The sequence below is a fragment of the Drosophila simulans genome, chromosome 3L (assembly GCF_016746395.2).
Source record: "Drosophila simulans strain w501 chromosome 3L, Prin_Dsim_3.1, whole genome shotgun sequence".
Classification (NCBI taxonomy): Eukaryota; Metazoa; Arthropoda; class Insecta; order Diptera; family Drosophilidae; genus Drosophila; species Drosophila simulans.
Genome location: NC_052522.2, coordinates 11,249,620 through 11,262,560, shown reverse-complemented (window position 1 = coordinate 11,262,560; position 12,941 = coordinate 11,249,620). Strand labels below are relative to the sequence as shown.

Here is a 12,941-nt window from a genome sequence, read left to right as displayed (position 1 = left end):
GATTTGTGCAGACGTGTTTGGGTTTTATTGATTTTCACTTGATTCCCTCCATATGCTTGAATATACTTAAGTCGGTACGTGCACATCTCCATCTCCCAGCATCCACAGCAGCCCTGGAGCAGCTCCCTCGCCATCCGCATTGGCATTCGGATTCGCAACCCGGACCATTTCATCTTGCCCCGTCCCTATTCCATCCCAGGTCGCTCGTTGTCGACAGCAGCCGAGCACCCGAGCAGCTCTAATGTCAGGATCATGCGAGGTTATCAACATAATTTCGAAAACCACCCATCCGCACCAGGCATCGCCATCACCACTCCACGCCGCTCCGCTCCACCCACACCGCATCTTTCTAGTTTATGATGTAGTAGATTTCTGTTTCTTTTCCTGCAGCATCACCAAGATGATGATGACGGCGGTAGTGGTGGTGGCAGTGGTAGTGGGGTAGTGTGGTCCTGCTCCTGATGAACAAGATGGGCGCGTGTGCGGTTTGATAAGACGCCAGCGATTCGGCTCCATTTCATTTGACTTTCATCTGCCTTCCCCGGTTTGGGCCACGTTAAAGGGAAACAGCCCTATTTTAAAGGGGAACACAAAATCGCATTTTACTTTGATATCTCTGCTGCGGCAGAAAGAGTTTATTTTTCATCAGCAAACAGAATACTTTAAATTTTAAATGAATAATTATTTTATAAAAACCTATTCTTCAAAATATACCAAATAGTAAGCCAGAATTCTTCAGCAGAAAGACGTAATCATCGTGTCATTTGGCTGTCAATTTGTGTTTGGATGGAAATATTCAAATTTAAAGTTGATTGAACAAGATGTGCTCCTCCTGCTTGGTAAGACTCCAAATCGGAAGCCGTGAAACCCGGCACAAAGAAAGTGAAGTATTCCGAAAGGAGCAGGAAGAACAAGGCGGGCAATTGCCATCAAGTGATGGTCCCCATTTATTTGTGCCAGTGCTCCAAGGCAATCAAAGGGCCTGCTGGCATTTCTGCATTTCTGGATTCCTGGACTCGTTACTCATTTCGTTTCGTTTCGGCTGACATCTGACATGATTATGTACATTTGTCCCCTGGTGCTGGCGACGTCGCCCCTTCCAAGTCACCGCAAGAACTGACGCAATTTACATGCCATGTAGAGGATGCACTGCAAGAAACTAGTAGCTTAATGAAGTACCAACCATAAATTGGTTATTATTTTCTGCGAGTTTGTAAGTTTCTTTCAAGAAACTAAGAATTCAAGTTAATTGACAGCACAAAATATCAAGTTGGAGTGCTAAATTCAAGTGACTCGACTATCAGATACTCCTTACAACAGTTGCTAATAACTTTTTGATAGGTTTTTGAATTGAAAAGATGATGTTCGCGAAAAATGTAAAATGTCATATGGTCCGTTTCCTATAGTCTTTTTTTTAAATTAAATTTTTCAATGTTGATGTGAGAGCTCCAGATTTTTTCCAGTGCACCTCGACGAGCCCAACGACCAGCAGCAACTCTAATCTATCAGCGGTCTGTGCGCTTTGCGCTCACCTCGAATATTTTGCACTTTTCCTTTTGGTGGCGACGAGTGCTCCTTAGCCCGGCTTTCTCATTCACACTTCCTGCTCGTGTTTTGGTCGCACTCCACATTCGCCGGGATTGCTTGCCTGCTTGCCTTTGGGTGGCCAGGAGGACTTGCCTGGCTGGCATGGCACAAGTGTCCTTACAACATTTTTTACTTTGTAACGCAAATTCTGAAGTAAGCATGAATAATGCATGCATTGTGTGTAATTCTTCAAGTACTTTGCCGTGCCGACGACAAGCACACATCAGCGGCCCAGTTGCCACCCAAAGCCACCGCTTTCAGCCAGGACTAAGCCCACGAATCCTCCGAATCCTCCCAATCCAGCGAACCCACGAATCCCCCCCTCCTGTCACTACCCACAACCTATTTATATTTGGCTGTTTTGCAGCTTGCGGCGATGGCAACCCTGGCGCTATGGCTATGTGTTTGCGGGTGTCCAAATTTATTGCAGGCTTTTTGCATTACAAATTTATTTTAATAATTCCGTATACGAGCTGGGACATTTAAATAAACTACTGGCGGGCTAAAAATGGTGATTTGTTTGCATCATGGAACGGGCATGTACATATTTAAGAAGCATTTCTAGCTCATATATGCCATCTGTTTAAATTTCTTATACCATGATATTCAACCTCTTCTATGGGTAGTACTTACTCTTGATTATCATAAGTTTTAAGTATTTCTTTTAATAATGTAATCCCAGTTCATATATTAGTATCTTAAATTGTGATATTGTTCTATTCGCTGGTGTTTGATTAAATCGATATTCACTTGAAAATGCAGAACAGAGCAAGAAGCTAATGACAATGCGGTGGAATAACCGCGACGCCCATTTAATTGAGCCCCATACCTTTGCACCTGAATAATGCAGAAATCAAACAACGCCGACCGTCCACTGCATTACATATTATCCATTCCCCATGACGGAGACAAATGGCGGCCCAAACCGCAATGCGTTTCATTATTTATCTTGGCCGGGAAAGTAAGTGCACATAGCATTTTGCCAGGTTCCCACAGTTGTCAAGACACCCCTCTTGTTATTGACTAGTTAATAATATTAATAGTAATACACTACTTAGCTATGCAGCTAATACCAATCGGTGCTAATACTAAGTGTGCAGCACACTGAAAGTTCTTTAAGCTAAAAGTTGATGTTAATAGAACCCCAAGCTTTTACTTTTGACCATCTGCGCATCGTTAAACTTAAAATTTCATGTTTCTTTAGTCGCTGGTGAATGCTATTAGTTACCCCTGACCCGTGCTGAATTCAAAACCTCACTCTCCTTGATGGAAATTCACTTAGTCATTTTCACAGCCATTAGCTGGGCCAGAAAATGCTGAGACGAGGAAACGAATTCCAAATTTTGTTGGTCCTTTTGCCAATTTTGCTCAGGTTCCAGTCACGTCAAGAAGTGGACAAGCCCCAGAACGCGTGTTGCTGACCAAATGAGCAGCTCCGAGCTCTGCCCACACACAAAGTATCCAAAGAAAGGAGGTGGGTCCGACCGAAAGCGCTGAGAATTCAAACTTTTAAAAGTTTTCAGCTTTTCACTTGTTTCTTTTCAATTTCAACGAAGTAGCTGCCGGGGGAGCGCTGTGGAGCGTCGTTAATGGTTTTTGCGAAACTTATGAAACAAACTATACACAGGATGGCTCCACAGAAGTCCTGCCCATCCTGTCCAGCCTTCAGCTCCAGTTACCCGACCTGTGCTGGCCACGTCAACGACATCTTCGTCCAGGCGAACGAGGGTGGATTCTAAAAATACAAGATCTTGATGTCTTATGTCTTTAAGGGGCAGCATTCTAAGGCGTACTTTTGGATATAGAATTAGCTTTAGAATTGGTACAAGTAAATCCTTTTCTTAGGAACAAAGCTATGAATTTTTTACAATATATAATATAACTTGCATGCTTCTTTCAATTTTAATATGTATTCAATTTGAAAGAATATATGTGATTATGTGTGATTTACTAATTTACTGATGGTGTTTTCCGAGTAACCCTCGCCCACCAAGCGCACTGTGGTGTCACGTACTTTCACTTTTCCACCTCCGACCACTTGCCGTTCGGAAAATGGCCGGAGCTCAGCGTCAATGCGGCGTCCTTCGAAAACGAACCTATTCAAAGCCTTCATGCGTTTGAATTCTATTAGCTCAAGAAAGGATTTTCTGTGCTTTGGCTCCCAGATGGAGCTGGAACTTAACTGGACTGGGTTGGGTTGGCTTGGTTGCCTTGGGTTGGGTCCAGAGTTTGCTGTCACAAGCACTTTTCAGCGTTACGTTCGCCGTTTACCCCGGGGTGTATTTTCATCATACTCATTCCCATTGCTGGCCATGGGCGGCGAGGTCCTGCTCCAGCTCCAGCTCCCTATTCCTATGCCAATCCCAAGCCCACTGCCTTTGCCACTCCCATTCCCGCTCCCGATGATTCTGGTCGTGCCATGCACATCCAATTGACATTTCAGCTTAAGTCATTGTGTAAGGCAGCAGCAACAAAGGGAGCGCCAACAAAACGGAAGGCAAGCAAAGTCCGGACAAGTAGCAAGCCGGAGCTGTCCGCCGTTCAAACACCCGGATCCAGCGACCAGTGATGCCGCCGGCCTACTGGTAAACCCGTGTAATACCAGCCGGCAAATGAGTGAGCAATACAGCCTTGCCCTAAGGAAGCGTCTTCTATTTGATCAAAGAATAAAAAGAATTAAAAAAAATATTATAATATTTATTACTATTTATTGTTATTGTTTTATTATACATTAAGATATCACACATATTGAATGTTAATTTTGAATATTTATTCATGATTTTTAGCACATTGCTATGATGTGAAATAGTCAACCTTTTCGCCGACATGATGGGCATCTCTGGACCAAAACCCCAATCCCCTCCAGCTGCAGAGTCGTACACTTATTCTGCTCACTGTGCGAAAAACAAAGCCGAAAGAAGGAAGTAAAGTGCAAAAGCTGCAACGGCAACAAAGGCGCACACAATTACCGAGCAGTGTGTCCGCCCAGCGCCACCCACTGGGGTCACTACTAGATGGGATGACTGAGTGGGTGGCTGACTGGCTAGCTGGTGGGTGGGTGGGCAAGGACGATGGAGCTCTTGGTCGAACTTTCGTGTTTACACAAAAACATTTAGACTGATCCCGGCGCATAGTGGGGTGCTAGAATGTGGGTTAATGGACGAGGAAAAGGGTTAAGAGCGGGGAATGCGGGATTTCATAAGATTGATGGGGGGGAATGCGCAGGCGAATTCCCCTGTGTATGCAGGATAACGCCGTAGTTTCCCTGAATTAACATCCGATTCGAAAGTATGCTTTTGAGCATCAGCATTCTGTTCATTCACGGTACACTCAAAAAATTACCCTAGCAGGTATTCAAAAGCTTCAAAAGCTATCCATGCTTCACTTAAATTCAATAAAAAAGAAAACAGTTTCATCCTACGTTATTTCTGTTCCTTACATATTTAGAAAGTCAGGACCTCCAATTAAGCCCTGGAAATTTACTCACATCTTTAAGGTTCGAAATTTCGGAAGCAGCTCCGATGATTTCTCAACGGTCGCCATTAACAACGCGGCAAATGAAGGCAATATCTCAAATGGAACCACATAAACGAAATAATAAATACCAAATGATTTCATAATGAAATGTCGGAACGGGCAGGATGGCATTCGGCACTCGCCTAGAAACCAGCGCACAACCCACTTCGTCCTGTCTGCGTCCTGTTCCATGGCGCTCCTTTTCGTCCTGCGCTGCGCTGTCCTGTCCTGTGCTATCCCCGTCATCATCCCGGTTGGCATTTCTTTTATTACAGAAATTGCGAAGGAAAAAAAAATTCTTAATTTCGTTTCGTTTCATCAGCAGCAGCGACAAGATTTACAACATACTGTGAGCATAAAATAAAAATCTTATTTTTGTTCGAATGCGTCGTTTGGAGGGTGGACATGCGGCGAGCGAAATAAATAAATAAAATAAAAAAAAAAACGCCAACGGAATAGAATGAATAAAAATACTCGAACGTACAAAAGCCATCCGCCCATTGTCTGCCGAAGATTGTGGGGCGTGGAGCCCCTTAATAGTTATGGAGGGGGAGCCCAGTGGATATGCCCTTCCTAGTTCAGGATACGGAATATGAGGGGGTTCCACTTTCCGGGCGAATCACGCAATTGGAACGCATAGCGAATGCAATAAAACGCACATGTGGGGCACCATCGCTCCTGCCGTCTCATAATTTCTGTGCGGTTGGCAAATAAATTTGATTTTGAGCGAATCGTCCTGGATTGACTCGCAGCCACTGTCTTTACTGACTGCAAATTTGGCTCCACATGGATTTTAGTATGCAAGTGCTGTTCGCGATAGAAATCAAGTGGAAATTGTCACAACTTCAAAAAGACAATAAATAGTTTTAGGATTTTTAAATCTTAATAAAATTGTCAGCTTCAAGAAAGAAATCTTAATAAAATTGTCACAACTTCAAAAAGACAGTATATAGTTTTAGGATTTTTAAATCTTAATACAATTGTCACAATTTAAAAAAGGCCATAAGTAGTTTTAGAATTTCAAAATTCTAATACAATTGTCACAACTTCAAAAAGCCCAAAAATAATTTTAGGACTTTTAAATCCTAATAAAATCTAGATAAAATATCCTTCTTCTTGCATTGTTTAATATCAAAAGCTGCTAAGTTACTTATTGCAATTTCATCAAATTTAAACGCCTTCAAAGGGCAACTGACACCACTGTAAATCACTTTTGGTTTGCTCGATTTGGAACAGGCTTTCCATTTTTTTTTTTGCTGAGCACGGATATTGCATTGTGAAAATTCTGGGACAAAATGAAATTCCCAAAGACCTTAACAAAAGAAACCGAAATCGTATTGACGTAATAATAATTTATAACACCAGATTTTCAAAGCTTCGCACGAATGGTACGAAAAATGCAGACTTCATTAGAGTGAATGTCGCTCACTAAACTTAACGAAGGAATTAAGAATATTTTCACTTAATATTTACATCACTTATTATGATACTTTTCAATAAGGAAAGCTGAGGTTCTTTGTATGGATTTGCTGAGATATTCGACATGTGTGCTTAGCTTACTGAATCAAAATCGTTCGACGACCACCTGCTGGTTGCCATCGCGATTCAATTTGGCAGATATTTAACACATCGCTTCAACACGCCCGAAAAAAGCGAATGATATGAATGCCGAGGCGGACGATATCAGAGGTCAGAGGTCAGAGGAAACTCGCCGGCGGTTGGGGAAAATTGTGCGACAGGAGGAAAATAATTCAATGCAAAGGAAACAACACAACACAAGCACGCGCTGATGAATGGAAGGGGAGTGGGAATGGGAATGGGAATGGGACTGGGACAGGGATTGGGATTGCGAATGGAATTGGCACTGGGAGTGGTAGTGGGATTCATGGGACTCAGGACTTTGGATTCGGGGCTCGGAATTCGGGGGCGTGGAATCGGAAAGGCAAAGGACAAACATGCCATGAGCAAAGGACAAAAGTCAGCCCTCTGAGGTGTTGCCAACAGGAAAAGCTTCAATCAGCAAAAAAAAAAAATATATATAAATATATATACAAAAAAAAGGAGGAAAAGGAGCAGGGCCGGAAAAGCGAAGGCAGCCAACTACACATTTAGTGTTTATTTCGTATTTATTGAGAGCAGCGGTTGGAGTTGGTCGGAATCCGAAAATGAAATCAGCAAGAAATAAATGTCCTTGCCGCACAGCATAATATAACCATCCCCATATCCCGAAAACCAAACTCCAGCCATATATACAATATATAAATTGTTTCCAAATCATTGGATACTCAGCCACAGAAATACGAAAATGAAATTAGTACATTCGGGGCAAAAGTCGCCAAGAAGTCGAATCTTAGTTACCCTAAGGAAGGTGCCATAATGCAAATAAGTACTGGTTTTTCCTAGCACTCATTTAGGAAATACAAAAATTTCATAATTTTAAGCTTAAGAAATATTTTTTATACTGCAAACTCACAACCCTCTCAATTTAGTCACTAATCCCATTTTCCTTCAGAACTCGATTCATATTAAGCTGATCATAATGATGATGGGATGCGAAAACGAGCAAGTTGGTCAATGAGTGTTTGCTTCACTGAATGAATGAATGAATGAATAAAGATTCCAAAATGGAAGGCAAATGGCCAAATCTGCCAGGGACATTAAAATTAAAGTCGAATGGCCTCTGGCCATTTCGACCACAATTGATGTGTGCGGCTTTAATGGAAACCACATTTTCGGCAATAATAAATCGGCGCCCCTCAAGCATAACCAGCTTACAAATGGTTTTCCCAAATTTTCCCACAAACAAAAGTCCCTGGCATTGATGTACGTTTGATGTATGACAGGAGAGGATTTCTGGGCAAGTCTGCGGATTTGACAAACCGCTTCTTGATTTATATTTGATTTCGATGGAGGTCATGCAGCATTTGTACAAACGATATTCGATTCCGTTGACCATTAATAAAATAAATGAAAGTCTATTTTGTGGACTTTGAATATATGGGTTTTCACTCGAGGTTTTCTTTAATTATAACGAGAATATTTCCATAATTCTTGGGATTATTTTAAATGGCTTACGTTTGATTTAATTCCTGGAAGAACCTCCTCCACATGTTCAATTTGCCCCCCGCACATTACTTCCTAAATACATATTTATTTATGTTTGCCAGCCATTTGTGCAAAGTGTTTGCACTTAATAAACCCATTTCGCTAAGCACTTTGTCAGTTGGGCGGTGGGAAGTGGGCGTGGCACTGGGGGGTGTAGGGACTTCCGCTTTTCGGGTCCTAAGACCACCAACCCAGTGAAAACAACCCAGTGAACCCGAGTGCCACCCACTGCTCACGCACTTACTGTTATTCCAGCATTAAAAGTTCATTGAATGGCAGAGGAAGTGAAAACAATTATCTTCAGGAAGGTGAACCATAAATCCTCCGAATCCGTAAGTAAATTGCAAATTTTCGTTTATTACTTTCGATGTCTGGAACTCAAGGGATTTGCGGTTGAATCGAATCGATATTTTGCGTTATCATATTTTATTATGCAAACACACTTCGCTTCGAAGAGGAAAGTTCGCAAAAATGTCACACGTGCGTACACAAAACGTATTATTTGCCAGCGACTCAAATGTAAATTGAAACGCATACCTTTTCACATATCAACACCTTCGAAGGGAAATTCGGTTTTATTTCATCCCAGCCTATTGATTTGATTGCCCTTTGATGGGCTGATGGAAATGGTTTCCCTCAATTAACACGGAAAAAAATCGGTTGTAAGTAAAAGGAATGTATTAAATCTCATTTACATTTTCCAACAAATTTAACTTTTTAATTAAGCTTCGAGAATGGCAATAATATTTTTAGATGGGTGCTTATTGAAGTGTATTTTTATAATTTTAAAATTATTAATACAAATAATTAGAAGTTTATTATATATGCTTAAATATTATAAATAATATTATTATGTATTTTATTTTCAAGCTAGCTTTCAGTTATAAACATTTTATATTATTATGTTATATAAACAAGCTATATACGTAGGAAGTATTTATAGTTTAGTGTACAAATAGATGGCCACAATGAGGCCGTATAGAGCCAGAACCTCGGCGAAGATCAGGATCAGGACCATGCCCACAAAGAGGCGTGGCTGTTCGGCGGTTCCCCGGACTCCTGCATCGCCTGCGATTCCAATGGCTACTCCTGCGGTGAGTCCTGGTAGTCCGACGGACAGACCGGCGCCCAGATGCACATAACTGTCTTCCATCGTATATTCGTCGCCAATCGATCCGGCTATCAGAACGGATACCACCAATCCGTAGATCGCAATAATTCCCGCCATGACGACCGGAATGATGGCCTTCATGATCATATCCGGTCGGTTGACCGCCATCTTGGCGATTCCGACACCGGAAACTGCTGTTCCGTAAGACGCTCCCAAGGTCGTGAATATAATCGCAACTGCAGCGCCCGTGCATCCCAAGAAGTAGGCGTACGTGGGCTCTTCACTTAAAGCGGCAGTAACCATCTTGCTTCAATCGGATTGAAATTCAACAATCGAAAAGATGTAGAATGAAAAAGAATATGTTATGCCAATCAAAGCACTTCAGAAAAGGGCGTACTATGTTTTTTGTTTACAGAAATATTTATAGTAGATTTATATGAATTCTGATTATTGCTGAAAAACCTCTTTGCTAAAGAAAAACTCTGTTATATTTTAAGACAGGATTCATTTCACTGAAATACAATTTGATTATACAATAAGATAATTAACCATATTTTTTACTTGCCGTTTTTGCTTTTTATAATTCTAGATTCGCTTAAACGCTTGTTGTGCCTTTTAAGTAAGCACTTATTTTTCTTAAGTTAAAAACCCTTTACATATTTGTGAAAATGCTTCTTACTTTCCGGGTTTTAGGATATTTATAACCTCGAAGGACCGCAAAAGCCATTCGCAGTATTGAAAATCGAACCTGCGGTTGCTTATTCACTTTGAGTGGTTTCCCCCATTGCCTTTCAGCGCCTTTTTTCGTTACCCTCCACTTGTTTCAATTAAACAAATTGGAAAATATGAGCCCGACTCGACTCAACTCGACTATCGAGCTTAAAAAGGGCGACACTTTTGAAAGTCCCCCCAACCTTAGCACGATGTTGTTTCGTTTTCCTTAAAATGGAAATTTGTTGCCACCGCTGGCGCGGAAGGGACGGAATTGTTTGTGGGACTGGGGCTTCAATTGCTCCTCCATTTTCCATGGCGTTTTTATTTGTGGCCCCAGCTCGGCTGCTTTGCATTTTGAATACATATTCCGCAAATTCCTTGGGGGAGCTTGTAAGTTTGTCAGTGGCTCTGCGTTCGTGTGATGTGATTGTTAAGTTGGCCCAGATTTGTCACAGGCGACTTTAGTGAATGAGGACTGTGGCAGAGGGGATTCTTGATTGCTTCTTGGTTAGAAAACAGGTATGATTTAGTCCGGGTATTAAGCAAAATTCATATGAACAAGTTGGTTGTGTTCAAATATTAGAACAGTTTGTAACATTTATAATGAAACATTTCAGTTTACATTTGCCCATTTAAGAGGGCTAAAACATTGTTGTGTGTGAAAAAATTCGCAGTTTACTTGGTGTATAAGTAAATGGCGACGATCAGTCCATAGAGACCCAGTACCTCGGCGAAGATCAGGATCAGGATCATGCCCACAAAGAGGCGTGGCTGCTGGGCAGTGCCCCGCACTCCGGCATCACCCACAATTCCAATGGCAAATCCAGCCGCCAGTCCGGCGAAACCCACCGATAGTCCGGCGGCCAGGTGGATGTATCCCTTGCGAATGGTATACGAATCAGACAGAGATCCGGCAATCAGAACGGAGACCACCAGGCCATAGATCGCAATGATGCCAGCCATCACCACGGGAATAATCGACTTCATGATCAATTCGGGTCGCATTACGGCCATGGCTGCAATGCCAGTGCCCGACTTGGCCGTTCCATATGCCGCTCCCAAGGCCGAAAAGATGATGGCCGAGGCCGCTCCCATCGAACCAAAGAAGAACGAGTACGCCGGCTTATCCTTGTCAGCTGCATCTGTTGCCATTTTGATTATGATTCTGAGAAGCCAAAGGGATAATTGCAGCGCTAGATTTCCAAGTAACTTACTGCTTGAAATTCGTAAGGCTTCTTTATTTTTGCACTTCGTTTGCTCGACAGATTTTTGATTTGTAGTCCTTTACTGTATATTCGCCGCCAACTTATATTTGTAAAAACTTTTTGTTGGGGGATTCATCATATAGTTCATTAATCCTTTAATTTTCATAATAGTCACATTTCATGTAGTAAAAGTAGCATAATGGTAATAGAACTGAGATGAATTCCCATAAAGAGTCCATTCCCGGCTTAATCACATCCAACGGGAAAAAGTGCGAAAGGTTGTCCATTAAAGATTTATGCCGCGTTGAGGGACTTAGCATCGAAATCCTCACTTCTGTGCCATCTCGAGCTACTTTCGGGTCGCCTTGGATTGAATCCGTATCCCAATCCCATTCCGAATCCGAATCCATTGTTACCACTGCCGCTGCGCTTTGTTAGTTATTGTTTGGTCCGCTTTTCGCAACTATAAATCGTTTATGTATTTTGTTGAGTGCGAGAATTTATCGCTGGAGTTGAGTATGAGAAAGGAATCACATAAATACAAATAAATCAAAAGCATTTCGAATGCCAATGGCGATGGCAGTACAAACAATCTTTTCCTCCTGCTTCGAGGAATGGAAAATTGAGAAATATAAATGGGGCATGGCATAGTTGTGTGTGTGTGTGTGTGTAGTGGCTATAGGCAGGCTAGACTGTGCTGTGCTGTGCGAAAATTGATGTCTTGCCTCATAAAAATAAGGCATCAGAGGAATCGCCCGAATGTGTTTTTGTTGAAAGCAACATTGTAAATTTTATGACTTTTTTATGCGCTGAAATCTATAAATTATGTAAACTGACACTGACAGCTGTCAACCGAAGGCTCAGCGACAGCTCCAGTCGCACTCACAGGCCCATTCTGAATCCCATTCGCAGTCGCTAGAGTTGCCGCTGATTTTTTTCGGTGTCAAATCTGGACTATATATAGCTAGTTTTAGTTGATACCATAACATTGATATGATAGTGATTATAAGTGACTAAATAAAACCTTTCAAAGTTATGAAATGGATAAAGGATTAGGAGTGCCTTTTAAACGCTAGCTACGGTAAGCTTTACTCTTTGATAAGCCTGTTTTTTGGAAGTCCAAAACATATTCAGGAACTTTTAGAATTATATTAGATTTAATAAAGATTTGTTCCTCCAAAAATTACATTTTTAAAAGTGGTTGTTTATAATTCTTTCCAAACTGCAAAATTAGCTAGAGTTGACTGGAAAACTGCTGATCTGACAGCACTATCACTTCAGTGGCAAGCGGAACGGTTGCAAGTGACACATGTGTCAAATGGTCGATGGGGAAGCGCGACAAAATGTGCTATTCCCACTGCCTGGCTTCAGACTCCTTTCGAAGGGCGCTTCGCACCACCCTGCGCCACTCGACACCACCCAATCCCAGTCGCTGCCCCCCACTTCATCACATCTTGGCCAGAGTAAACTGATGACTCCAGATGATTAAATGATTGCGAGCAGCAATAAAAAAATGTATGTTTCGAATTATTGCTAATATATATTTTCTGCCTATTTTTTGTTCATGCTTTATTTGATTTTCTGTGGGGGCTTTGGATAAAGCTATCTCTTTTTTATAACCCATTGAATGTTTTCTAAGATAGAAAAGTTTTATATGATGATGATGCGTTGAGCTAAGTTTATAGTTCAAACCCTAAAAAAGA

General features: G+C 41.7%; 2 protein-coding genes across 2 annotated transcripts; both read right to left on the bottom strand.

The window, feature by feature from the left end:
- Positions 1-9,130: 9,130 nt before the first annotated feature.
- LOC27206292 (V-type proton ATPase 16 kDa proteolipid subunit) lies at positions 9,131-9,706 on the bottom strand. The gene has a single exon (XM_016171313.3). It carries the CDS (start codon positions 9,620-9,622, stop codon positions 9,146-9,148), a length of 477 nt encoding a protein of 158 aa, XP_016031427.1. The 5' UTR covers positions 9,623-9,706; the 3' UTR covers positions 9,131-9,145.
- A 934-nt stretch (positions 9,707-10,640) lies between these two features.
- On the bottom strand, positions 10,641-11,331 carry LOC6737664 (V-type proton ATPase 16 kDa proteolipid subunit). Its single transcript, XM_016171312.3, has 2 exons — positions 11,248-11,331; positions 10,641-11,198 (listed from the first exon to the last, which is right to left on the bottom strand). The coding sequence occupies exon 2, from the start codon at positions 11,183-11,185 to the stop codon at positions 10,709-10,711; it is 477 nt and encodes a 158-aa protein (XP_016031426.1). The 5' UTR covers positions 11,186-11,198; positions 11,248-11,331; the 3' UTR covers positions 10,641-10,708.
- Positions 11,332-12,941: the final 1,610 nt, after the last annotated feature.